Below are 27988 nucleotides of genomic sequence, written 5' to 3'. Positions count from 1 at the left end.
TTTTTCATTGCTGCACCATCTACCCAACAGAAAGCAAAACTGTCAAAAATAATGACAAATGCAGGGGCAGACACCACAAGGCAGAAGAGGCTCAGGGCTAGTGCCTTGCTCTCAGAAACAAGATCCAGAAATAGTGACCCTCAGCAGCCAGCTCTCTGCACTGCACCATGAGAAAAGAGTGGTCAGTAAGCTAGCTGCAAAGAAGAGCGGGTCAGTGCCTTTGGGGTGCAGTTTCATAAAATCCTGGTTCTGGCAGTGAGCTTATGTTTCCGACTGTTCTCTCTCCCTTGACCTTTCCTTCCCCCTCCCTTGTGCCAGCGTGAGTTTGTGGGGCTGTGCTGTAAACCAGATCACTGAAATGATCTGGGCTAAAAATACCTCCCTTAACTCTTTACAAGGTTATTTTTAACCCTGGTCATCTCAGTAACCAAATTGGCAGCACGGTCCAACAAGTGCCTGCACTTCCATCATGGGAGGGAGTGGAGAGACAGCAGGAGCAGACTGCAGCCGAGGGCCCAGACCTTCCTGCTGACCACCAGAGCCTGAGGAAGAGCTGTCCCTGTGTGTCCTGCTCACAGGCCTCATATGACAGAAAAATCATTTTTTTTTGCACACCTCTGAACGATTTGGGAGAAGTTTTGACCAAGCACTCACAAAAGCCCTACAAATACCATGGGGGTGATCCCCAGAAGCCCCATTTCAGTGAGGAGTTCCTGTGTGTGGCCCTGCCCCACTCATGCTTTGCTGACAAAGTGCTGACACAATTTTTGCTTTCTCTCAGTGAATTTTCTTCACACCCTCCCACTCACTTATTATACGTGTACCTGGTTTTAGGAGGCGTGCTTTTGTTAGTTCAGCACTGAGGGTGTATTTTGAATTTCTCTCTAGCCATGGTGCTGTTTTCAGCAGCTCCCCTCCTCGTCCTCCCTCAGCTGTGCTTGCAGGCCTGTGCCCTGAACCAGGCTGCAGATGTAATTCAGACTAAAAATCACCCAGTTAAAAATAAAAAGGAAGGTTTAAAACCAATGAGAATTAAACATATTCAGGACAGTTTCCTGATCTGCTCAACCATGCCGTCCCAGAGAGCAGCGCTGGCACAGCAGAGGGGGCGAGGTGGGCACCAGGAGAGCTGATGCCTGTGGTGTGGCACAAGGAGGAGCAGCTCCACACCTACAGTACCTGCTCATCTGAGGAAAGGCCAGGGGAGGCACCTGGGAGAAGGAAACTACTTCAGTCTGCGCTCCTGCCAAAATAAATGTCACCACGCTCTGCCTGGGGTCCAGTGAGAAACACTGGGAAGCAATGCCTTGGTTTCCTTTGAAATTAAAGGGAATTCAGGAGGGAGCTGGCCCGGCAAAGCAGCACTCCCAAGGCAGGCTCGTGCTTTCTGCCCACAGCTTTCCCAGACACCGCGCGTACCCTTCTCATTTTTCAGTAAGGTAGCTGCAGGACTGAAGGAGCCAGCCGGCCACGGAGCTTGTTTGCATGGGAAAGCTTACACCGTGTGCCCTGGGGGAACTAGCTCAGCTTGCCCGGGGAGCAACGCAGCCCTCATCTGATAGAGGGGCCTGTTTTCAGCGTAACTGAACTCCTTCACAACCCGCTGGCCTCGAGAGACCCATTCTCAAACGTCTCAGGTACCTGTTTCTGACACAGAAGGCGACATTTGGGGCATGCTGTGCTGTGCCAGGGCAGGGGGTGTGCCCTCTCATGGGGCTCCCCTGGGGGTGGGAGTGTGTGGGTGCTGCAGCTTCCCCCCTGGAGAGACTCCCCTGTGCAGGTTGATGGATTGCAGACGTGCTTCTTGCATGCACATCAAGCATCTGAGAAGTGGTGACAGCGCCAGCACCTCCCATGCTGCCCCAGCAGCTTGGGGTGTCCGTATCTACAGGTATGAGCTAATCCCTTCTCCCTGGCCAAACTTTTTATTGGACTTGTGGCAAAAGTTGTATTTCATGGAAGTCATATTTGTCATAAGTCACTGCGTAGTCACAAGTCACACCATCTCAGGTACTGTTCCTGTCCACCTGGAGAGGATGAGAACTTTTGTGCTGGAGAACACAGCACAAATGCACGCATTGTGTGAGACCAGTCCTATGTGCTTAAAGACTGCAATAATATTCAATATTGATGCAAAACATTAATATATGTCTGCACAAAGTGAATTCATAAAATCTTTCCTTCAGTTAGGAGGACCCTTGGATTACCTGTTCTAAAGGTAAGTGTCCAAAGAGGCCAACCTACCAAACCATCCTTTTCTACACCTAGGTTCATTTATTGTTCAAGGAAGAGAATACAAAGAAACCTGGAACGGATCCCTGGGTGTGCATCTTAGCCCTACAGCAGAAAATAATGCAGAACGGGCAAGTTTGGGTCCACCTGGGCAAACATGGCACTCTTTTCATTTTTTTCAATGGCAGTAACTAGGTAATTGAATTTTTATTTTCAACCTCTTCTTACAGGCACCAGCTATTTTCTCTCTCATGTAAGTGCAGATCAGATTAGACAGACAGCTTGTAAGGGACTCCCCTTTAAATGAACTAAAGAAAGCTCAGAAATAGTTTTTAATTACAACTCAACCCAAATTACCTATAGAAAAATCTCCCTAACATGTAGTTTGTAGTTTCATTTAAAGCCATCTCCCTGCGTATCCCATTTAGATGAATCCCAGGTTTTACCCTCACGCCAACATAATTTGACCTGATTGTTTATCTAGGTCCATGTGAGCACATCAGTGGCATCGAGATTATACTGAAAGGGGAACATTGTTAGGACTGCAAAAGGGGAAATAAGTTAGAAGGGCAGGTTCAGAACACAAACTCCCCCAAAGGAGCAAACTGAAAGGCAAGAGGGTGGGAAAATAACCAAATCATAGTGTGAGGAAATGAGCAGCAAAAATTGTTAGAGTCCACACACAATCAGAGCCTGTTAATTCCTCTCGTGATTCGTGAAAGTATCACTGAGGCCTGAGCGTAGATTACCCAGGAAGTGGGAGGGCTCACACTCGTGTGGCCCATTTTTTACATCCCTAGAAGGAAATCTCACAGCAACTGTTCCGACTGGAGCTCAGCAGTATACCGGGCCCCTGGCTCAAGAAGCAACACATCCCAAGATGTAAGCCTTGAGTAAACAAGCCTCTTCTTGCTACACTGACCCCTCTACATCCCAGAGAAGCATCTTTCTTCCCGTCTCTCTCTTTACCCTTCTTCACAAATTATTCTCATTGGAGACCTTCCAGCTCTCTGTTTCAGGAGGGATTTATGTGGTTTATTTATTCACTTGGCCTCTTATCTGGCAATGCTGCTGCTCCTTGTCTGGTCATGGTAAATTTTAACTATTGGCAGAAGCCCCAGCTAGAAGTGGCTGCAGCTGTGCTTGCTATGATACCTTGGAGCCAGTCCTGTCCATCACTGTGTTGGCGTGGCCTTGTAGCACCCTGGGATTCGGGTCCAAGGCTCCTACCTGCACTTCCTACTATTCATTACAGAACAGGAACGACAGTAACTGTGCTGTGCTCCACCACAGCAAAAGTTTCTGTGAGCCACATCTCTGCAGGCTTGGCAGACAAGAGCTTTATTGCAGTTACTTTCCAAGTGAGGACAGGACCTAAATACCTTGCAGATCAGTCAGGTATATTCTCTGGGCTGTAAAAGAAATAGTAATTTTCTACTGCTCTCCTTCTGTTGTGTTTTCTTCGATCAGCCTTTATCAGAAGCTAAACACCCCCATTTCACCAATGTCAGGTCTCGTCTTAGTTTCTTCCTTTTTTTTAAATTTTTTCAGTGGAGAGCAAGCTTTTTGTTTGAGTTCAAACCACTGCAGCCTATCTATTGAAATCTGCAAATAAGTTAGCCACAAGAATAACTCCCAGGGGTACAACAACCCTCCTCAGAAATGGTATTCAGGTCAACACTTAACCAGCCACAGATGAATTAATGCAGGTTGAGTGCACGTCTGAACTCAACTGCAAGGACATTACATGGCCATAATGATGGCAAAAAAGAGGAAGGAGCTCTGACTGTAATGCAGAGCAGTATGAGGAATAGGGACTTCAAAGAAGCCTTGCATGTTTGTTTTTAGGGGAAAGGGCAGGAAAATCTTACTTTACATAAAACATGTAATAATATGTAAAATTTTCCTTTGTTTGTGAAGAGTTTACTCTAGGAAAACATTTTTTCTCAAGACTTACAGTGGTCTGGTCTTGATTTTCTCCTCTGAGAGTTCCTTCGTGAACTGCTGCCATCTTGGCACTCAGGGTCAAGCACTGCACAAGGGCAGCGGGAGGATGTTTCAACTCAGGAGTGATGAGCAGCCTTCCTCCAGAAGACAGCAAGCAGCTCCCAAATACAGTGCAGATGTTTCAGAACTACAGGGACTCAGATCTACCAGATTTAAATGGTCACATAAGCAAGGCTAGGGAACTGGGTTGGGGTGGGAGATACCTGTAGACAGAAAATAGTAAAGGGGAAAATGCTTTTGAAAGGAAAAGGCAAGTATAACTTTTCCATTATAATGTAACAAAACGGTTGATGTACTTGCACCTTACTTACTAAAAGTAGACGGGAAACTCCTGCTGGTTATCCTTTTTCAGGGGATTGAGCTCTACCTATGCCTACACATAAAAGGGCCTGGATAAATAGCACAGTGGTTGGACTGTGGTTTTTCTGAAGAAAGCATTGTTGCTTGTTTGGATCACAAGCTTGCTCAGGGTCCTTCTCTGGTACTTTCCTCTCAGTATTGGAATTGCCTTAAGATTTTGAACATCAAAATAAATGGTTATCTTGAATAAAAATAATAATAATAAAAAACACCACTCTAATTGCACTGGGCAGCAGACACCACTAAGTAGGTGGCTGGAGTTAGGTGGTGTGGTGTGCCTGACATGTAAGTGAGGAGCTGTGTCCTTTGCAACAGAATTGTAGGAAACATCTGTAGCCACCAGGAAATCAGAAGTGGCAAATAGAATGTCTGCTTTCCATTTCAGAGAGTGCATGAAATGAAAACAAAATGAAAATAAAATGAGATAAGGGTCATTTTAACCTACCCTCTGAGAAGTCCCTCCCTTTGCTATTGATGCATTCCTCCTAGCAGAGTGGGTGCAATGCTAACATTATGTAGTGCTGGTTTTCATGGTTGATGGAAGGTCAGTAACAATGCCAGCTTTTGCTACCTTTCCCAAAAAGCGCCTCTTCTCATCAGTGTAAGCACATGAAGTCTCAGTTTAACTTGATTAGGTGGGACTTCTGGGCTCTCCTCACAGCCTCAGGGAGCCAAAGTGAAGAAAGCAGCCTCCCGTTTGCCTACGTGGACTTCATTAGTGCCATGTCCTAATATCAACAGTCTGGTCTGGAAAGGCCCTTATATAGGAAGAGCATGCCAGCCACCTTGTACTAGTCTTTGGCTTGTGTTGGAAATTTCTGAGGCTGGATTTATGACAAGTTGTTCTTTTCTTTGTGCCACATTATGTAATTCTCAGGAGTGCCTGGCCTGGCCTCTGCTTTCTAAACAGTGCCAGGTGATATTAGCAAAACCAGCAAGTACCCCTGCGAAAGATACAGGTTAGACCTTGAGTCTCTCTGTTAGTAATGACAGTATTTAGAAATTGCGTAGTGCCTACACGTTCCCAACACAGTACAAGTCATTCTGCTACCACAGCCTCATGTCAAACCTTCATGGGTAGGAGCCTCTGCTAAGAGGGCAACATGCTGATTGGTGCTTTTGTATCTGTACCTAAGAACTGCTGCATACAGCACAGAGACCGTCCTGAGGGAGGTCAGGGTTTTATCTGCCAGGAGAGCACTCGGACCAGTAGGACGTAGGTGCGTGCTTCCTGCTGCCCCAGAGAACCACGGATTCTTTGCTGCATGTTGGCACAGCTTGAACAGGCAGTGTGGCGAGTGCTTGCCCTAGTCCTGCCCTAAGCACTGGGTTAAAAATCATTTCTTGCTAGACAGACCAAAGAGTCCCTAGCCTGCACCTCTTGAGAACAGAACTGAGCCCAGGCTGTCCACTTCCTGAGCAAGTATCTTATCACGTCTGTCAGAGGCTGCCAAGAAGGGTTGATCAAGTGCCATCACTACCAAAAGAGGCAGTGATCTGCAGCACCTGGTCTCTGCCAGGCTGTGCAGGGGCCAGCAAGTACGTCAGCCTGTCCCCTGTAGAGCCCGGAGCAGCTCTTGGCTCTGCTCTGTATAAGATGAGACATCTGGCTGGCCAGCCAAGACGCGCTGCTCAGGGAAGGAGGTGGCAGACCTTTTGAAAAGTAAATTTATTATTTTCTGTGTATGTGGAGTGTTTTGGGACTCCCTGACTGAGGCAACTGCAGAAACCTCCTGCAGTGTGTGAGTGTCACCCTTTCCTTTCCTGTGAGATGCGCGTTTTGTGAGATGCCTGATCCTGTTTGTGTGCATCGTGCTGAGAGTGTTCTCCTGAGGAAAGGAGTGGACAGTAAAGATGAGGATGTGGAGCAGGGGAGATGTAAGAGGGAAATGCCTAATTTCTAATGCCACCCATGACCAGGTCAGAGGGGCAGCTGCCCGCTTGTACAGGAACAGAGCTGCAAGCACTGGCTGATTTCTGTGTCAAGCAGGCAAATGCCTTGTGAAGCAAAGGAGCCAGCAGAGTCAGGCAATGATTGCAAGTTTTTTTTCCAGGCCAAAGACAGGGATTACAGTGTTTCAGTTCTGCACAAACTGTATTGTTGATCCTGCACAGAACAACTTGCCCTCAGCTGCTCAAAACCCAGGACAGAATTTTTCTCCAGGGCTGCAGGAGTTCCACCCTGACACTTGGTCCTCTGTGGCACGCAGCTTCTCCACAACACACGCATCTGGGGGTGACTGCACAGCGCAAAGCAGAGCAGTCTAAGGTTTCCTATAGCAAGGGATCAGAGCCCCACAGTCACACAGTGTTGCACAACTTCTCGTGATGGTATCAAACTGAATGCACTCATCTGATGCTGTGCTCACGCCAAGGGAATCATTAGCTCAGACACAGCATGAACATGCCCCCAGATCAGGTATTTGCATTTCACCTCTGTATCCGTGGGATGTTGCCATACAGATTTTGTGTGGTAAAGCGTACTTTGGGCACACATGAATTGAGATGCCTTGTTGACATAAAACTCCTCCTAAGGAAGTCCTGAGAAAGGCCAGCACCTACAAAGGGCTGATTCCCTCCCAGAAAACCATCTTTTTAATGGAATTTAAGCCTGGTTTATAACTGAACTGTTTTAAAAAAAAAAAAAAAAAAGTAATATGTAGCAAGATGATAAGGGTATCTTAAGGATGTTCTGATAGACAACAGATTTCATGTCCTGGTCACGTGCATCCCTTGTTTTTATTGGTCTGTTTGTTGAGCTTACCCTTCCTGTCTGTAGCAGCACAGCTGTACTATAACAATTGTCTGCATGCACAGTCAACAAGTGGAGTCAGACTATGGTTTCCCTAGACCTTTAAGTCAACAATGTAAGAGGAAGGAGAAGCTCAAAGAAGATGTTGAAAGTAGTAAAAATGAAACAGTTGAAATGAGATTCAGAAGAGAGAACATGCGAGAATAAGGGGTCAGAAGATACTGAAAGGGCAAGATGACTCCTAATGCAGTGGGCACACAGAAGACCCAGATGAGAGGTAGGAAGGTATAATAACAGGTATTATTATACTGTTAAGTATTATTATTATACTGTTAAGTATCAGTGAGTGACTGCAGAGGGGAGAAGCACTGCCATGTACAGTAAGAAGAGACTGTAATCATCAAGATCACTAGATTTTTAAAGACCACATTTGCTTGTGGACAATGAAGAGGAAAGGGTAGAAGGACTAGGCGGAGAGGCAAAGATCTACACTGCCAACAAGGCCAGATGCCTACTGACAAGGTGACTGAGAAAGCAAGGCAAGCAGACAAGCCTCATTAAGGTATCGAATTCATTCAAGGAGAAATGGGCTCAGCCTTTCCTGTAAAAGGTCCATGCTTTTATAATTGCCTCATTACCAGCCCAACACAGCCGCTTGCATGCAGGCCAAGCAGCCAACATGGAAATAATTTCAGGCAGCAGGAAAAGGATTGTGGATAAAGTTGATATCTGGCTAAATCCAGTCATACCAAGCCACGCGAGTGGAGAAACAATGAAAGGCACAGCAGCTCCATCCATACACGCAGTACCACAGCCTTTCTCTGGAGCAGCCCCGTGCAAGAGGGGCTTTCCTGTAATCTGAAACAGCACCGTCTTCAAAAACTCATCAGTATAGGTTTTAAGCCCAGATATACCACACAGGTTTCTCCTTTCTTTCATGTTCTTTCTTCTTGTTCTTTGGAGTGCACTAGTGTCCCTATTCCAGACTTACTCGGTTGTGGTGAGGGCGACACATGTCCCTTTAAAAGAGGCTGAGATACTCCAGGTGTAACAGCTTAAAAAAAAAAAAAAAAAAAAAAAGGAATACATCGAGATTCACAAGCTAGTAGTTTAGGATAATGTTACATTATAAATGGTAATGTATTTCAAACCATCTAACTGCTACGCAGTGGTGCCCTGCACGCTGCAAATTGGAGCTGAGCCATCAGTAACCTTCAGCACTGACATATAAAGATGCAACTAATTTAAAGATGTCTTCAATTACTAAGTTTGACTATATTAGAAGACCAGATGAAAGTGTCCTCTTTTTATGAAGGCCTGGGAACTCAATGCCCTGCCATTTCCTTTGACTTAGTGTCTGTTTAAAAATACTGGCTGTATTTATCTGGAACAAACAGTTTCAAGAAATTGCTGGTCATTATAAATGAGCTTTTGGCCTTAAAAGAACAGTTTCGATGTTGCAGAGCTCTTGCTCCAAGTGAACACCAGCGACACATCTGCAGTCCTTTTCCATCAAGTTTACAATAGTGTTAAGTGTTTGAGGGGGAAATATTTTGTGTCTCTAAAACGAGTGCTGTCAGGGAGCCAGAGTCTTGCAGCAGATAACACTGAGCATTGCTGTTACTCGAGAATACCAAAACGTGGATGGAGATGCTGAAAATGAGGTCCCTTACTGCCTCGGAGTCACAAGGAAGGCAACTAATTGGCATTACTTTGGCAGCAAGATTGCTGTATCATCAGAGAGCCAGTGTACCACTTTCCTAAATCACTGAAGATCCCTGCTCTCTTTCAAACAGCACCACTTTTAATTTCCAGACCTAATCTTCTCCAAATGAACACCCACACAGCTTTCAACTTAGTTCAGGAGGAACTCTGGCTTTTCTTGTGTGTCAAGCAGGATATATAGCCCTGTCATCAACACCTTCTCTCAATCTGATGGGAGCCCTCTAGCAACAAATGCTGTCTGAAAACTTGGTTGATACAACCAGACATGAGCTACTGCAGATAACTAAAATGCAGATGAAAGGCATGTGGAGGGAAGGAAAGGGGATATTTCTCAGAAATTATCCTTTGTAGGTAAGTCGTTGAGGTCGTGTTGTTTAGAAATCCAGAGACACTCCAGATCTGGAGCAGCTCCTTCAGAGCCAAGGGCTGATCTCTCCTGCTGGTACAGTGATGCTGATGTCCTAATCTACAGCTGAAAACAGCTGTGACCAAGGCTGCAGCCCGGCTGGATTGAAGCACATGGCTTCCCATGTGTCCTTAGCAGCTTGTACAACCAATATCTAGGATCTGTCCTTGAAAGTCATGCTACTAGCAAATGCCTTCATGGGTGAGATGGTGGTTCTGAAGAAGAGCAGTAGCCACTCTAAGACATTACCCACTTACCTAGCATACTTTTGCATCAGCTCCTTGTACAGAGCTCTATTCCTGACCTGGGATTTTGCCAGGATCCTTCTTGGCTTCCAGATGTTTCCCTCTCAGACTTCTGATTGCTGTTGCTACTGGTCTGGGAACTGCACACAGCCTGTCAGTTGCCCCAGATTATCTGGTGGTGCCTCTCTGTGTGTATTTCCAGGCCCGGTCTTGGGAGCTCTTGCTGCTCTAGTAGGATGAGCGGGGAACTAACACAGGAACAACCGGCAAAACCTCCCAGAGAGTGGGCAAGTGAGGCAGTCTGTGAGGCAAGTGCATCCAGTCTCACACGAGCCCAATCTCTGCTCAGCTGAGGCTCAGGGGAGACAGCTGGGAAGGCAGCGGATGCGTGCACACTATTTGAGAGTGGGGAATACAACACATGAACCATGGTTATCTGATACAGGCCTCTGAGACAAACAGCTTTCTGCTAATTAAAATGTGCCTTGCAGAAAATTATGATTTTAAACCACTCGAATCACAGTGTGGCTTTGAGTGACTTTCACAGCACTGCAGCTGCAGACCCAGTGCAAGGCTACACTCTGCTCTCACCTACACAAATTGACACACTTGGGTAGCTGCTCTGAAGGAAACGAGCTGACCTAATGGAACAGCCTATGCAGGAAACAGCTCGGCTCTGTGCATCACCTTTCAACTGCTGTTCGGTTTGGCTTCTCCCTTGCTTGCCTCACGTGGGGTGAGGGAAAAGCCCTGCTTGTAGCAGAGGTCTGAAATAAGATGAACTTTTGACCGGAGGAGGTTCAGACACAAGATGCTTCAGGTAGGGTGGGGAAGGACAGCTCCTGGACTGACAGAGCAGTTAAAGAAGATGACCTTTAAGCAGGTGCATATGCAAACTGCATTAATTGCCTAATCTGAAACTATTCAGAAGGCCAAATTAGAAATCACAGTCACTGAACTGTCAAAAAACAGACACAGAGAATGTGAGAAGCAGGAACAGTTCAAAATGCTTTGGTTAAATGCTTTTTGCAAGTTGATTGTGATACCTCCCAATTTAAACTTGATGCTAGATAAAGTCTGGTTGCAGCACCACAGAGATTCAACTCTTCTCAATTTATCATGCAGGGAACGGAAAATCAAAAGGGTAAATGAGCCTATGCAGAGCTCCTAACTGCTGCAACTTCCAGGACTCATCAGTTAGGCCTGTGCTATCTTTGTAACACATTGCTATTAAATTAGGTCTACTCTGGATACAAGCAGGGCAGAGAAGGAGATTCGTATTTATCTAGGCCAGGAATTTAGTCTAAAAAGATATGCAGATACGGAAGGGAGGAAAGCGATAGTAAGCATGCAGCTAGCGGCCAACTTGAGGTGTGAACGCTAAGCTACATCCACAGAGATGTCTTTTTAGTGTGACCCTGGAGGGCTCAGCAGCCCCTGCTGCATTTAGGAGCTGGGTCTGTGTGACAGCTTTCTCAGCAGCTGCCTTCCCTTTGGCTCTGCCTGGAGCTTCTAGGTTGTGAGCCCTCTGAAAAGCCGGGCCTAGGCTGGGCCGATGAATCCAGGCAGCTGCAACTTACAGTTATGTTTGCAAATGTCCTTCTGAATTTTCAAGCCAAGTCTGGATCAGCTGTAATGAGGCATTAGGAAATTAGTGATTCCCATAGGTAAATGGCTCTAACATACACCCTAAGGAGAATGCACACAAGCAACTCCTGAGCTACAGCTTAGCCTTTGACATGGATTTTTTCTGTGATCTGTGAGATTATTATCTCTGTTTCTGAGTTAACCTGCTTATAAAATTATCCCAACAACCCCATTAAAGAGAAAACCAATGCCTATAGGAACTTTGTAATACCCTACCTATTCCAATGCTCTATTTCTTTTTCTCAATGTCTGACTGAAACTCTTGCACGTTCTTTCAATGACAAGAAGAGGGACCAAGCTCCTTCAACCTCAGACACAGTTTCTGCAGGTGGGGCACCGGAACCAGGTGTACAGGAAGTGTAGGCTCACTGCCTGCATGCCACTCAGTGAGTTCAATCAGCACTAGGAAGCTCTGGCCAATGTGTTTCTGGGTTTGCCAACCTTAAAATGAAAGGTTCTGTAATGAAAAATGATATTAAATTTACAAGAGAATGATCCAGAAATACTTAAGTTGCAGAGCAGACGCAGAAGTAATACATGTAACAGCTGCATTACTTGACAGGTTTCTTTCCCACAGGCTACAAAAAGAAAAGGCTTCCAGCTTTGGCCTTTGAGAATCTACAGCCTACACTGATGCTTGCTACAGGGGTTCAAAGAGCTGCTGTGGATGATGGAGACCTCAGTTTGCTGGGTCAGGGTGTGAAGCTGCTGCAGTAATGGGCCCTGTAAGACGGGTCCTGGAGCTCCGTGCTTCTGGGCAATGCCCTGCAGGGTCTGGCGTGGAGAGCGTTGCCAGTGGGTCACTCACTGCAGGTGCCCAAGGGCAGAAGTGGAGCAGTGTAAGTCTGAGACGCCAGTGCCAAGGGCCGGAGACTGGGGTGGGAAGTCGGAGTCAAAGACGGTGCAGGAGGAGAGAGGCCAAGAAGAAACCCTGCGGTGACTGTGCACAAAGACTTCTTGAGTTATACAGAGTAGGGCTTGTTATTACATGAGATCAGAGGTACTGATATTAGAGGAGAAGATGTTGATCTGGGAGATGAAAGAGCTATACAGAGCCTGCCTCAATATTACATAAGATTAGTAGTCCTGGCACTAGTGAAAAAGACAGCTGTGCTGAGAAGGGAGATGAAAGTGACAGTGCTAAAACTGTTTCCTCTCTGTAAGGGTGATTGCCTGACCTGTTACATGTATGTGCCCTGTTACCTCATACTCCCACATATTCAGCAATCCATCCCTTTTCTTCCACTCTGCTCTGTTCACAGACACCTGCTGTCTCCAGGATCGGTGTGCATGTGTGTACTTGTTTGCACTGACAGCGCCTGTGCCTCCAACAAAATGAGGATCTTGCACCTGGCAATGAAAACGCTGTGTTTTCATGGAGGGACAGTGTTCAGAACTCCATGCTTTTTGTAAAGACTAACAAGGAAACCAAATTAAACTGCACACATCTCACAAGTTAAACACACTCTAGCTGCAGGGCCCAAGAGCTGAAATTCCTAGGAAACCTGGCACACAAGCTCAAGTGTGTGTATATGAAAAAAGAGGGGAGGAATGAAGAGGACCTTTTTCATCTGAACTTACATCAGTGGAAGACAGCACTCAGCAGAAAGGTATTTGAAGAGGATTGACTTGAATAATCCATGATTGCTGTTGCAGCACACAATTTTAGAGGATAAAGAAATCCATCCTTAAAACAGGAAGCAAGAATGTAAAGTAGCATGGGTTTTGAATTATACATAGGCAATAATAGAACACTTCCCAGAGTCTTGCAGGTATTATGTCAGTTTATTTTGACTTAAGTTTCCCATGGGTAGAAGTTTGTAGGGCTTGAACAATGTGATGGAGCAGGAAGGAATCATAAATACTTTCTGGTCCTGATACTGAAGAGCCACTAACTCCTGCTAGCAGTTCCACGCATGGAAGGACTGCAAGAACAGCATTGTCCTCCCCCTCTGGTGGCCCCAACGATACTGCTTGGATTCAGCAGAAGGTAGCTCCTGACACTGTCTTTTGAATGTTCTCTCATGAGTTAAATCACTCATGGAAAAGAGGTTTCCTGTGCATTTCAATAATTATTCCAAACCCTACTAGATCTCACTGCTAGAAATCCTTCCTGCTGTTTGGTGAGATATACATCCTCCTTTTAATTTGATCCCATTATTCCCAGGCACTAAATGATTCTGTTTCCTCTGTATTAAAAAGTTTAGACTGCTGTCCTCTGTCCAACTGCACAGCCACCTTGACTTAATTCCATTTTTCCGAGTCAGCTTTCCCTCTCCTTCGCATTTTTGTGTAAAGACACAAAGCTCTGAACAAACAATCTGTCTGCATGCTCTAGATACTGAGGCTTTCCAAACTGTGCACATTATTCATTGTCCTTGAAAAGCTGTGATCTATGTAAGCAATATATTTCTTGCCTTAAGAAGCAGTATGTAGCATGGTTCAGTGATAAAGCATCAGGTAAAGGTTTTCTATTTTGGGAAGTACTTCAAGGCGCTCAGAAAAGTACCACTGCGTGCCACAGCTACCAACCTGCACAACAGCACAGTTTGAGCTGTGGTTCTATCACGCTAGGAGCATGCATTTCAGAAGCCTGAGATGAACAGTGGTTTTGTTGAAGCTGGCAGTGGTAAATCAATATCCCTTGCAGACTGGCCACTACTCATCCACACTGACTATAACAGCGTGTATCACCTTACAACGGCTGAACAGGTTTCCTTGCACATGGACACTAGGATACAGAAAAGAGCTTACCACCTCATTGCCTGTTGTATGGGGTTCAGGCTCTTTGAAAACATGATGCTGACGAAGAAGGGAACAATGTCATGCATCTGTATCAGCTGTCAGTTTAGCAAGTGAGGCCTGTGTCTTTATCTGAAGAAGACTTTAAGAAGTACCTTTTAGCAAGCAACGTGTTCATATCTGACAGGAATGTGGTCTAATCTCTTCTCTCTTTCTCAGAGGTGAAAGCTTCATTTGGCACTAGTGGGGCAGATAAGCCTCATCTCTGTCAGTACATTACCGGAACCCATGTACTGAGGGTGAGATATCACAAAGATATGCCTCATACTGGATGTGGATGTAATAGCATTGCTGGCAGAAGACCATAGCTGGATACATTGTGGCTTGGATGAAATGAGACACCTACCTGAGGCACCCTAAAAACAAAGTGCCCATGCCTCTGACAAGACCTGGGTGTGAAGCAACCATGCAGTAAGTATGTAAAGTAACTTCTCCTTACACAACAGATCCCATCTCTAGACCAAACTCATCCTAATGCATGCTGTGTTGCAAGCTGCTGAAGACATGTAATTGTAAGACACCAAAACAGGCTGTGTCTCTGCAGTAAGAAGTATCAGAGCACCTACAAGCAGCAAGAAGGCATCACCTGCAAAATAGCCCAGTCCTCCCAACAGGTTCTTTTGCTGCTGGGTACAGCTGTTGTCTCAGATCCCAAACTGAGGCTGCAGAGTTGGTATTTCAGGAAAAGGAGCATCCACCCCTCTAGAACTGTTAACCACCCACATGGAAACAGAGAGGAAAATCATCCCTCGTTTGTATGGGCTTGGTCAGTCCCATGAGGGAAACCAGCAGAGCTTCCTAGCAGCACCTATGGCAGCTATCTGTAAAGTGATGCTGATGTTTTCCCCTGTTCTTCAGATAAGCAGATCCTGGGAATGCGGTAGAGAAGGTATGCATAATATGCTGCTCGGCAGTAAAGTGTCCTGCCAGTTAGATTGTAGAGTACAGGAAGGAAGGCTTTTCCAAAGAGCTATCGGCATGACCTGGGATACTCAGACACCCAAAAGTCAAAACGAGGAGCAAAGGAGAGGAAGGGTTATAAAGAATCATCCCTTCTTTACTGGCACAGGAAAAGCTTTAATTCTTAATTCCTTAAAAGCACACCATTTACAGGGTCTCCTCTAGGTACAAGTAAGGGTCACAGCACAGCCCATAGGGTTTGGTTTTGTTCCCCTCTGTCCCTCAACAGGGGGCCTCATCTAGTCTCTGGACTGGGGAAGTCCAGCTCTGCTGCAGACGTGCTGTTTACTGTCAGGCAGGTCCTAAACTTGTCCAGTCCTGAGGAGTAAAATGGGGTCACACGGTACCTCTCCTACTACATGTCAATACCTTCTCCTTTAGTTAGACAGACACCCTGTGTCACTTTGATGAGTTTGGGAGAAAACATTGAAAAGCACTGCATTTGAGGTGAAAATGTTGTTCAGCAAAATGAAAAATAAATGAGAAAAAAGAAAAGTGAAAGGGGAAGGTTTTAACTTTTGGAATGAGAACGAAGCTTGAAAGCTTGAAAACTAGAAGAACTTCCTGAGAAAGGTAAATTGTTTCCTGGCAGAGCCAACCATGGCACGCTGCCTATACTTCTCTTGGATCCACAGCTGCAAGGGTGGGCAGAGAACTTGCTCAACCCAGCTCGCCTCCACATGGCTTACTGTCCTGCTGCTCTGAGGGCCATAATGCACACAAATTTCAGCCCTATTGGCTACACAGTAAGTATCCTTTCCTTCTTCCCCTTCTCTTCAGTCCTCTCAAGTGATACACCCTTCACACAGTTTTCCTAGGGTCAGGATAAGCAGCTCTGCAGAAAGACAGTTGCCCTGTAGTTTGGGAGACAGTGTTATTCCCCGTAGCTTCTGGAAGGACGCAGCAATTAGGGATACTAGACCTGGAAATGTGCTCTGTTGTAATGTCTGGTTGACCACAGCAAAAAAGAAGAAACGGCTTCTGACCCCACCTGTAGGAGAGAGATGAGGGAGGGGATGTGTCTGAAACGCAAGAGGTTTCTCCAGGTGAGATGTGGAACAGAGGAGTCAGAGGAATTTTCTCTGAGCTGCTCTGCTGCTAGATAGAGTGGGGCAGGACCCTGGGCCTCTTTGTGGGATCACCTGACAAAGGACGGGGCTACTGAAAAGAGCAGTGGACACAGTGCTCCCCAAATGGCCCAGAGGAGGACATGTGGTGTGGGGAGAGCACAGGGATGGGGGCTGGAGCTACGTCCAGAATGGTGCACAGAAGGAAAGTGGAAAAGTGAGCACAGAACTGCTCTCAGGCCTGGAAAAGCTTTTCCTCTGCTGAGCCGGTATAGCAGCAGGCAAAATGAAGATCCAGCAGGAGCTAGCTGCAGAAAAGAGATGGGAATGGAGACATCAAAGAAAGACATGAAATCTCTTGGTAGGCACAAAGGAGAGAGGAATCTTCCCGAACTAAAGCTGCTTGCTGCACCTTCACAGCTTGGGGGACCCACTGCACCACAGGGAGCCATCAAACTGAAACTGTCTTGGATTGCTTCCCCTTGTTTTGTGAGTAAAGTTCAAATGTCTCCATGCTCCCAAGCTCCTACAGAGAGGCTGGAAAGAGGAATGCCATGACTGCTGTTGACTATGGGCTGCAGAAAGCCACAAGAACTTTCAGTGAATGCCTTCACCCACAATATTTTCAGCAAGGTTTAGTGCAGCTATGAGAGTGAGACAGCTTGGGCCAACTCTGCAGGTGTAAACTAATGATTCCCAATCCTTTTTGTACTGTGAATGCAAAGATTTAGTGGCTGCTTATTTCACAAGTAGCTCAGCTTTCACTGATTTCACAGCTTTTAAATACAAACTCCTGAAGTTAGCAGTCTGTGGTAGAAGCTTCATGATTTTAAGTTCTTTTGATTGGTCATAACAGTGGAATGAAAACCGATTCTCAGACCTATCTTGCGTCAATGAGCTGGGTCTTTCACAAAAACAAACAAATAAAAAAACCCAACATCAGCAGAGTCACAAAATTATATGAACTGGCAAGAATGGGGTTTGGCTGCTATTTTCTTTCTCTTGGGGATAAGAAATGGCTACAGGTACTGGTTTCAACGTAGTACATTCCTAGTAGCAGAATGTCTAAGACTGTAGGAACTCTCCCCTAAAGAGCCCCAAAAATACACTAACCTCTCTAAGAAAGCGAGCCCAACTATCTCGCTTCTGTAGGTTTTTCAAAAACAGGGTCTTCCTGCCAGAGACGTGATGGAAATCAGCTGGCTAGGTCGGCCCTCTGCCCTTCTTTTTTCCTAATGCTCGTAATCCCCATGTGTCCCACTAGAGCAAAGAGCTTGCCAGTTATGCCAGCAGCAAAGCACAGAAGAGCTCTGCATGCTACCGACGAAACAAATGGGGAAATGACGGAACTTCTCGTTCCTGTCGCACAGGAGCATTAAATGTATTTTTAAAGCAAAAGACGGTAACGAGCCTCTCTGTCTTGCTCACACTGTCTGTGAAAAGCTCTCAGGAGGAACAGAGAAGAGAATTAGCAGGTGGAAACTCAAGTTTTTGCTCTTTGATCTATTTTGGTCTAATATCTTCTTAATTTTGGGACATTAACCATCTTTTTGGAGGGTTGGGGCAAGGGGAGAAGACCAAGTGTGCCACTTTTAAGATGTTCTGGGAGTTGAGATGTTTTTAAAAATAAGAACAGATGGCGAAATCTACAGCTGATCAGAAAATAAGGTAACACAGGGAATGAGTGGGAAATAGAGGAAAAGGGGCAGAATCAAAAGGACGAGTCATAGGCTAGATACTTCAGAGAAGCTTCCTGACAGACCTGCCGTGTGTGTGACACGTGGCTCCCAAAAGGAAACGAAGGCCTATGCCTTACTACTCTAAAACACCCCTGCAGCAGACAACAGAAAGTACTTGAGGGGTGCAGTCCCATGTGTGTGCAAAGCAGAGGAGATGGGGCAGAGTGTCCTCAGCACGACAGAATTTTTGTTTTAGTCCTCGTTTATTCTTTGTTCCATATGCGGCTTCCTGTGCACAGCAGTTACAACAAATTAAGAGCTCAACTCCCCCTCTGAGACATCACAGGACACTACATAGTGAGAAAGAACAAAACAAGCATTAACGGTTCCTGATGCAGGCTCTGTCCAGTCTAAAAACCCTTACAAAGCTACCTAATTGTCATGCTGCATATCGGCTATGCTGCATTGGTTGAAGCAGTGCTTGGTCCTTCTCCACACCAACGTTTTTTAGTCTGTTGAGGACTTTTCTTGTAATGAACACGCCTGATCTTTAACCCTTGCCTGTAGGGCAGGCTAGCACAGATAACAAGGACAGTGATGTTAACACCTGTGTGTTATCAGAACTGCCCCGCTGCGCTATGTGATGGAAATCTTCAAAGAAAAATTATAGTGGTGCCTCAAGCACACTGCTCCCTGGCTTTGTGGCATGTCCCTGGCTGTTGGTGCCACATCAACACAAAAAGGCTTCTCTGTGAAGATAATACAAAGTGTTTAGTAAGATCTGTGTTTGGCTGAAAGAAATACCCAAAGTCCTCTTTCGTTATTTGAGGTTTTGCCAATGTTGCAATCACCTTTCTACCTCCTGTGCCTCTCCTAAAAAAAAAAAAAAAAAAAAAAAAGGATCTTTTTCCTCTGAAATCTAAAAAGACATTTGAAAAGCTAGTGAATCCAATCCACTTTCAGTCTCATTTCGTACGAATGGGAAAGGAGGCAAGGAGAGGCGAACTGCCTTGCCTATGAAGCTGCTGCACAGGAGAAGGCTTGGACTTAAACGCCAGGGCATCTTCACTTGTGCTTCCACACCCCTGTCCATCAGCAGTGCCCATCAGGAGACAAGAGCTCCCACTCCCTCAAGGCACAAGGCACACAGCATGAAGAGAGGCACAGGAACCATTCCGTGGGTGTGTCAGCCCCTTCACCCCGCTGAAGCAAAGGCTCTCAGGTTCTCTTTCCTGGACCAAAATGCTGCTGATAATGAAAGTGAGACCGTACCTTCCACGTGGAACAGGGGCGGCAAGAGGGTCTAAATCACAGCTGCTGCTGTGTGGGTCGGGTAGGAACCAACCCCAAGGTGCCCACTAATCCATACGGTTTGATCACTTCTTATGCACCCAATTTCACTGATTTTTTAACTGATTAAAAAACTATCCCATTTAAAATGTTACTTTTGTTCCCACCTCAGAGACTAAAAAAGTAAATGGCAACCCTTCGTTCCCCTTCACAGATGTAATTTCTCCCCACACTGACCCCCTCCTCCAAATCTGAACTGAACCCCACAAAATATTCTGAGGTGGAGCGGCGGCGAGAGGCATTTATCTGAACCTCAGCGGAAAGGTATTTTGAGCTGCCTTCAGTGAGAAATTGCTTTGCAAGGTGCAGCTAGTGCAGATCTGCGAGTGAGCCACAAGCAAGTGGAAATAAAAGTTTTCTTTACCTCCATGTCCTGCCAGAGAGGTGTCCTCGGGGCAATCTGTCTTCCCCACCCCTTTCCCTCTTATCTGCGGGAAAACTTCAGCCAAGCCAGAGCAAAATCGCGCTGCCGTGGAGGGTAGGTAATATCCACGCTCCCGCTCAGCTTGAAAACTGACAGAGCCCAGTGAGCTGCCCTGCGCTACGAACAAGGAAGAAGGGCGGGTGGGTGAGAGGAAGGGAGGGAGGGGAGAGGAGGGGGAGGCAAGGCAATCAGGGTTTAAATTTAGACACAAATCTAAACAGATACTGTCCTTCCCGGAGTGCTGGGCTCATGAGACAACAAGCAGCAAACTTTGCTGCTGTGCCCAAACTTGGGGACACCGTATGTGTATTTTCTCCCTCCCTTTCTATCTACCCTTTGTATTTCTAGCACCTCATCTTTCTCTTTTTTTTTTTTTTTTCTTTTTTTTCTCCCCTGCCCCATTTTGCCTCTGTTTTTTTATACTTGCTTCTTTTGCTTGCATCTGCCCCCCCCCCACGCCTCTGGGTCTTCCCCCTGTCCACTCTTCTCTCTCCAAGTCTGCAGGGTCTCCTCCTCATTGTTTAAGATCTTTTTTTCCTTTAACTCTAGCTTCCCTTCTCTCTTCCTTCACACTTTTCTGTAATTTCTTTCAGAGTAGACTGTCTTCAGAGTGGTTGGAGGGGCAGAAGAGGAGCAGAAAGCAGCTGGTGATTGCATTTGCGCAGAACATAAGACTTTGGTGCCCCGGTCCACAGCTGGGACTCCCAGGCACAGTATCAGCAGTCCTGATGTGCTCCTGGGCAATTCCCAGATGAGAGACTAGGGCTTCACTGGGGAAGGTGAGGCACAAATGCTGGCAGAAGCAGAGGGTCCCCAGGCAAGGTGTCACGGGCTAGCTCTAAAGCAGAACTAGCTCTTTCCGCTCTGAATCCGTTTCTCACACTACCAGGTGAGAAGCTGCATGTCACTCTTCCCTCCTTTTGCAGGGAAGGGCAGGCTTGGACACTGGAAATGAGAAGCTTCCGTGGTGCTAGAAAAGCTCAGATGGGAAAAACTAAGCCTCAGGAATGTTTTGCTACGGTTTCCTTTTCCATTCAGACCACAGTGTTGGAAACTATACATCTCGTTCCTCTTTTAGCAACTGTTTGCACATGCTCCTTCTCAAGAATTTCAGTCCCCACCTCCTGAGAACAGGGTGGTGCAGAGGAATTTGGAAACACTCCCTTTGTCTTCTGCTGGCTCCCTTGTTTCGCATGCAGCTGCAAAGTGACACAATTTCATGTCGTCATCTTGGGCTGATACCTTGGGGGCAGAGGAGGGTTAAAGCATCTTTTCTGAAAGGGATGCATACTTTTCCTTCACAGTGTTTCACAAGTCCCTGCTGGCTGCGTAGGAAAACACTCCAGAATGAATTTAACTGTGACCATCATCACATCCCAGATTATTGTTACCAATAAATCATCTCAACGTAATTGTTTTTACAGTATAGTTAACTTTTGCTGCACCGCATGCTGTAGGACTCCTGTAGGTCTTTAGAAAGTACAGGAATTAGTGTATTTAAATCATGATCTCCTTATCTCCTTGGTTCAATGTACAGCGGTTACTCCGTCCTTAGCCAAAAGAAGGATACGCTAAACTGCCATAATCTGGAAGTTAGGCAAGAGGACTAATTAATCTTCTGTTGATGAACCACTGGATTAGCTGAATCCCCTCTGCTGTAAGCAACCAGCAGATGCTGCGTGCAACTAGAAATCTAAGAAAATACAGATGAAGAATCTAAAAGGATTATAAAAATGAAAGTCCTTCTTGACTGGAAATCCTACTGACTCCTTCAAGTCGTGACAATGGCGCATTGGGAGAAGGGACAGGAACTGCAGTGCTGAGAAGCAGGGTGAGTAGAGAAGGCAAGACGCTTTGGCTGCCCATGCATTGCCTACTGCAGGGGCTGAAGGAGAATTTCATGCTCAGGGATTTCTCTGTCATTGTTGGTCACGAGTGTCATTGTCAAGATGTCTGCCATGTAACAGACCGTCAAAATCAGATACCTCTGATGGCTGCTTCATTCTGCTCAGGGTGTGCTTCAGTATTTTCTTTCTGCTTTCAGGGGTTTTACCCTGTGGAGGAAACTGTCTGCTTAGGCCTCCAGAAAAGGAAACTGCTAGGCAGAGATAGTATCACTTTACCCGCACTAATAAAGCAAAGGGAGTTAGAGCTGCCCCACCACGCTTCTTCACTCTATTTATTTATGCTCCAAAGTATCGCACCATAAAGTAAATCTTTCTGCCAGCAGAATTCTCGGTGCCATTGTTCTAAGTATGGTACATAATTGTCAGTTTATTAAAGTTCTTCTTTCTTCCAGAAGTAGGGTACACATTTTCCTCCACACAGGAAGACACGAGCTGTGGATTTGCTCTAGGCTTTCTTGTTTCTTGTCTGGAAACCGCCAAAATCTGCAACAACCAACCCCTGTGCTTTAACTGCAGGAACCTTGTGAAAAATGTTATTAAGGGAGGTTATACTCAGGAACTGGGTGTTTTACATGATGTCTACTTGCAAGTATGAATGTGAGATATTCTGGAGCATGACTCTCTGCATCTCTGTGCGCATCTCTGTTGACAGACCTTCTGGGATATAGCAGCATCTTTGAGACTAACTTGCTGGTATATGCAAACAAATATTTCTACATCTGTTCTTCTCAGGAGATTTAAAATAATAATAATAAAAAAAAAATCCAGCCCTCATAAGTGACATTAAACCAGACTCTAGGGGGAAATTTCATTTGAGTGAGAAAATGCTGTGACCGTGGACCCCTGGATTTTGCAGCTTCCCAGCTGGTTCTCTTCAATACGCGTGAGACCAAAAGAACGAGTTTGCTTCAGGCCAAACGACTGGAGCTCCTGCTCCATGTAGCATGCTGGGGGAGAGGTGCAAGGCAATCATTCATCCTGGCACGCCTGCTTCTGGCATGCCAGAAGAGGCATAAGTAGTTCTGCCATGGTCAGCAATGCCTCGTGTAATCTTTGCTAGCCTCTTGCACTTTGGCATTGAATTATGTAGAAAGGGGCTTCTCCATGATACCAGACCAATAGAAAGGAGATGCGGGGACAGAGCAGTTCTTTGTTCAGAGACGACTCAGGAAAGAAAGCCTTTGAGGGCATCTGAAACTTTGACTCAGATAGTTGTGTCCCCACAGCTAACTCTTTGGGTGTGTCTGTGTGGGTGCTGAATCTGGGAAGGTCTGTTTGTGGGGGTGGTGGATTAGTGAAGGGTGGAGGGAGCTGTGGGTCCCCGCGAGATAGATTGGATCTCTGTGCTTTGTTAAGGTGTTTGGTTAGAGGTTATTAGGGCCTGCCTGTCAGTAGCAGGATCTGAAATTGTTCTGTACATCTGTATGTCCACATTTGGCTGGTGATGCCCGCATCGTTTTCCAGAATTTTTATTATTAACCAGCAGCTGTTACCAGGTTAAGTTTTTGACCCTCCCAAAAATGTAATTTAATTTTCAACTGAAAAAAAAGGGGATAGGATGACCACAGAAAAAAACACTTGAATTTCAAAGAGCAATCAACTCTAACAGCCAGCATCCTGTTCTGGGTTGGGTTTATACATCAGCTCCTCTGACAAAGGCAAGCTTGCAGGAAGTGAACGTGAACAACATTTTCTCTGGGAAACTTGCTTTTTGAACCCCCCTGTTCTGCTAACTGCATTCTGAAGTATCTGCTCCTGCCTATCCTCCCCTCGCCCCTCAGCATTAAGCTAACGCTCCAAACGCTCAGCCTCACCCTCCTCTTCAGGGAGTTATCAGCAGGAAATGAAGTCAGTTGGAACGCTTTGTACTATCAACATTTTTTGCTCTAGTTCTGCAGCTGCAGTGAAGCACATCTGAGAACACACACACACACACGCTCACACACACATGCTCACGTGTGACCATGCGCGCATACACAAAGACTCACGTGCCAGGCACTGCACTCGTCTGGGAATTGATGTGACTGGGCAAGCCCCATTCCCAACGATGCTTGAATTACACGAAGGGACATGGCTCTCAGGGTTCCTGCTAAGCTGTACTAGGCAGGGAGCGCAAGGCTGTGCACGTGCTGTGCAGTGGCCACATAAAAAAGTATTTGATTGACTTTAACTGAAACAGTTGAATCATTTCACATGTTCCTGATTGCCAGGCTGCGCTTGTGTGCTAGCATCATGGTTCTGTGCAGATTAACCAGGCTTCTTCATCTCACCAGAGGAAACTTTAAAGAAATACTGCATTGTATAGGGAGCATTTCACCTGCTAGGCCTTGCGACAGTGGCTGTGCTCTTAGGAACACGACCACAGTGGGGTACACCAAAATCATTTATGTACAGGTAGCTACAGTCACCTCCAGCAGCACTTGAATTTCTTGGGAGAGCTCTGCTTTCATGGCTGATCTGCTTGACTTTGGAGAACAAACTGAACTGGGGTACTGTGAGGCATGGCTGCACCCCCTTTATATCAATACTGGGACAAACATTATCAGCATCAGCCGTGGCCAGTCTCTAGACTGAAGGGCTACTCTACCAGTTCCTTGTTTTAATGTGCAGCAAGACCTAACAGAAACACAAGGTTACAATCAGAGCGTGGTTGTAGACACAGTCCCTGGAAGCTGTGCTGGATATTGGTGCATCCCCAAGCATCACAGAAAGCAGTGTTGCAGCTGGCCCTCTTAACAGCTTCCTCAGCATGCAGCCCAAGCCCTGACTGACCAGCAAAATTTTCTGACTGAACAATGAACAACATTTCTGCTCCCTAATGGGTTATCCGCAGAGGAAGCTTGCTCTGCCATTGTCTGTGGTAGTCGTAAAAATGTAAAATGACTTTTAGCCGAATCCCAGGCCAGTGCTATATTCATTTCACCTTTCTTTAAAAAAGAATTATAGATGAAAGAGGCAGAAAGTAAATTCCCAAGCAATATAATTTGGGAACTTTGAGGAGAAGAACAAATAAATGCATTATGCGCAAGCACGCAACACCTTTTAATGTTCAGCAGCGTTCTGTGTTGTGTGAAGTTTCTTAATAGTAGTCGTACTGCATCATTTGACAGGGCTGGTATCTCCTCAAGCTGATAGCTAACCTCCATTTTTAGAAGCAATTTGCATGGTGGGTCTCATGTGGCACCCAGTGTTGGCACTCCAAAGCCCTGAGCACTTCAGCTTTTGCCAGAGCTGATTCAGAGGTCAGTCCTTTCTGTCAAAAGCGGCGGCGAGTGACTTTAATCACTCTGGCTGTCATTTGGGTGCGGAGAGCTGGCCTGGCTCACAAATCAAGCACTGTGCAGAGCCAGACTGCATAGCCCACAAGCGTTATCTGGACAAAGGAAGGTTTCTGTTCATGGACAGACTGCAGGATCTAGACAGGAAGCCTGGCCTAGCTCGCAGCTAGACTGTGCGTCTGAAGAGAAAACCTGCTCAGCCCCACAAAGAACCACGCTATCTGAGGAGAGCTGGCTTGGGGCAAAAGCAACTATGAAGAGGGCAGCCAGAGCATGATGACATACCAGACAGGATGGAGACCTTTCTCACTTTCTGGCTAAAATACACCTTCTCCAGAGACATGGCCCCCAAATTCAGCCTCCAACCCATGACTTGTAAGCTACGCTGAAATTGAGATTGTTCCACTAACTGGCCAATGCCCGGAGGGCGTAAATAGGCTCAATCTACAGTAAGATGTTACTGTATGTTTATCGTTTTGGTGATGTAAATAAAACATAAGTTGAAAAGGAGAACTAGTGGCTAGCAATACTTTCCTGGCCTTGTTATGCAAGGATCCTGGAAACCCCTAGACTCATTGCACCACAACAGAAAGAATCCTTCTCCTTTCTCTGAGATCTAGCTGGGGAAGTGAGAGGCCTGGAGATTTACTTCAGATAACACAGTGCTTCGGAGCAAGCTGAAAGGGTTAAAGTCTGTATCCCTCACCCTACAGGTTGGCCCAGCACTACTCATGCAAGATGAACAGGACCAGTAGAAGCCCCCTTCCTTCAGCACAGTGTGCAAGACAGCCTAGACGCCAGTGTACACTGCCCACAGTGGAGTGTACTCAACAAATCCTGCTCTTTTTTATCAAAGAGCCGATGGTATTTGCCTCAATAAATCCTGCTCAGCGCTGAACGCCCACTGGGCTCAGCCCAAATCCCCCAAGAGGGCTGCGAGCAGGTGTGCTCCGGGCGGCTCCTGCAGCCGCAGAGAGCAAGGCTGAGCAGCAGCACCCCTTGGCGGCTGCTGCCGGGGAAGGCTGCAGGAGCGCTGCAAGGCTGCAGAGGGAGAGGGTGGAGAGGAAGAAATTGCAGATGTGGTGAAATTGTTTGGGTAACAAAATCACAAATCCACACGCATCCTTCCTGGTGAAGGACAGATAGCTACCTCCAGCTAATGAATTTAAACTCCTTAACTTAAAAGCATTCCCCCTTTCTGCGTTGACTTCCCCCCCCCCCCCCCGAAAAAAAAAATAAATAAATAAAATAAAAGGAAAAAAAATAAAAGGAACTGACATCTCTTTCCCTCATCTCCTTCATTTTCTTTCATTTCTATCCCTTCTTATTTCCATGGCATACCTTCTCTCCTGTAGTGACGCCACCAACCATCTCCTGTCTGCTCCATATCACGCTCTCCTGCTCTCCAGTAAGATCCCCCATGCATCATCCTCACTCCACCACTCATCCCATGGGCTGCAGCTGGAAAATACTGCTTCCCTCTCCCTGGATCTGAGGGCAGGACTGCTGTGAAAACGAAGAGAAAGAAGTGTTTCTGTGTATGCATACTTGTATGTTGGGGAGAGAGGAAAGATGAAGCAATGTCTGTTTCAGCTAGCAAAATCACTAACGAAAAGAGTTTGTTGCAGTTTGTCTTCCTCAAACCCTTTTTGTTCCTAAACCGTTTCCTCTAGACCAATTTTGCCCATCTCTTCCTTATTCTTTTCACTTCTGTACAACAGTTGCTGCCATTTTCCCTTCAACACTTTCTGCTCCTGCCCTGTCACCTAAATATAGTCCATAAACCTATCTATATCTATATAAAGGCAACTTTTCACACAGCCTCTTTTTCTCTCACCCCTCACTCCTTTTCCTGTCCTGTTTTCTCCTGAGATATAACTTTGTCCCAAGATATAACTTGTCCTATATCACAGGCAAGCGCACTTTTACTACCACTGCTGCTGGTAGTAGTAGCTACCAGCAGTAGTACCAAGTAGTACCAAGTACCAAGCTACATGGCTGCATATAACAGGTTGAGAACAATGGTGGTTTTTGTTTGTTTTTTGTTTTGTTTGTGTTTTGTTTGTTTGTTTTGCCTTTCACTTGAAACAAAGCAGGTTTCTCCTGAGCATTGGCAGCAGAGGGCAGCAGAGGAAGGCTGTGTTTTGGTGGCCACAGAGGGAAAGCCAGGCTCTGTTCCTGCTCTCTGTAAACAAGCAGAGTATTGTAGGAAATTTTAGTCTGCCTGGACACAACTACATGACAGTGCATAGACGGTAGAGAATGGATCTGTGGTGCACACAGCCTGGCACTCCCAGAGGCCTTTCAGTTTTATCCACCTGGCAGCCCACAGCCAGATCCTTTTTTTCAAGAGTCCCACAGCCTTACCGAATGCTAGGATATGCATGTGCCATATGATAGGGCACCTGGGGACAGATGTCACCTGAAAAGCAGCAGTCGTGTGATGGGAAAGAAGCCTTGGTTAGAGCCATGAAGTGCCTCTTGTAAGCATGTAACTTGTCCCAGATGAAGGGTTGAATACTGTTGTGGTCTGAACCTGGATGTCTATCAGGCAGAGCAAAAGGACACCAGAAGAGCCTTAGGGCACTCTACCTCTGTAACATATGAGCACCTTCTATTAAAACGAGTAAAGCTGAAGTAAAACTCTTGGCATATCTCCTGGGAAATCAGTCTGCCTATTTCAATATGGCTTTTGGGTGTTTGACTAGAACTTTGGGATGTCGAAGTGATCATATCGCAGACATAAACCTTGGAAAAAATCCTTTTAAAGGTGAACTTAAACATTTTTTTTTCCTGAAGGAAGGCAGTGCTCAGCCATCTGCCGCCACACAGCTCCTGACGTGAAGTTAACCAGTGCCTGAGGACGTGACCGGGCGCCCCGGGCCAGACCGAGGGGCAGCAGCGCAGCCTGCCCGCCGCCACGCCCGGGCAGCGCCGCCCTCCTCAGCCGCCTCAGCGCGGCCGCCGGCTCCAGTGAGGAGCCGAGCCGGGGCTCAGAGTTGTTTACAACGCCCAGACCCCGCTGGGCTTACCCCGCCTCCCGGCAGCCCTCATTGGCTGAAGATCTCGCAGCTCGCCTCTGATTGGCGGAGAGCGGAGAGGGGCTGCGGCGCTCAGCAGCCGAGCGGCTGTCGGGGCCAGTTGGGG

At 46.4% G+C, this 27988-nt stretch overlaps 1 protein-coding gene across 3 annotated transcripts in view; it reads right to left on the bottom strand.

Moving 5' to 3' along the window:
- RCSD1 (RCSD domain containing 1) overlaps positions 1-19773 on the bottom strand; it is a 33241-nt gene extending 13468 nt beyond the window's left edge. The window contains exons 1-2 of one of the 3 annotated variants that reach the window (XM_084511127.1): positions 19597-19773; positions 8343-8405 (exon numbers count right to left, since the gene is read on the bottom strand). In XM_084511127.1, coding sequence (XP_084367253.1) covers positions 8343-8366 — 24 coding nt within the window. In that variant the 5' untranslated portion in view covers positions 8367-8405; positions 19597-19773. Of the gene's footprint in view, positions 1-4189; positions 4443-8342; positions 8406-19596 lie in introns of all 3 variants that reach the window. The other 2 variants (XM_084511126.1, XM_084511128.1) reach the window with 2 other exon arrangements.
- Between the last annotated feature and the right edge of the window lie 8215 nt (positions 19774-27988).

The sequence above is a fragment of the Aythya ferina genome, assembly GCF_964211825.1.
Source record: "Aythya ferina genome assembly, chromosome: 1".
NCBI classification, from domain to species: domain Eukaryota; kingdom Metazoa; phylum Chordata; class Aves; order Anseriformes; family Anatidae; genus Aythya; species Aythya ferina.
Note: the sequence above shows the minus strand (reverse complement) of the source record. Positions and strands in the feature narration are given on the sequence as shown.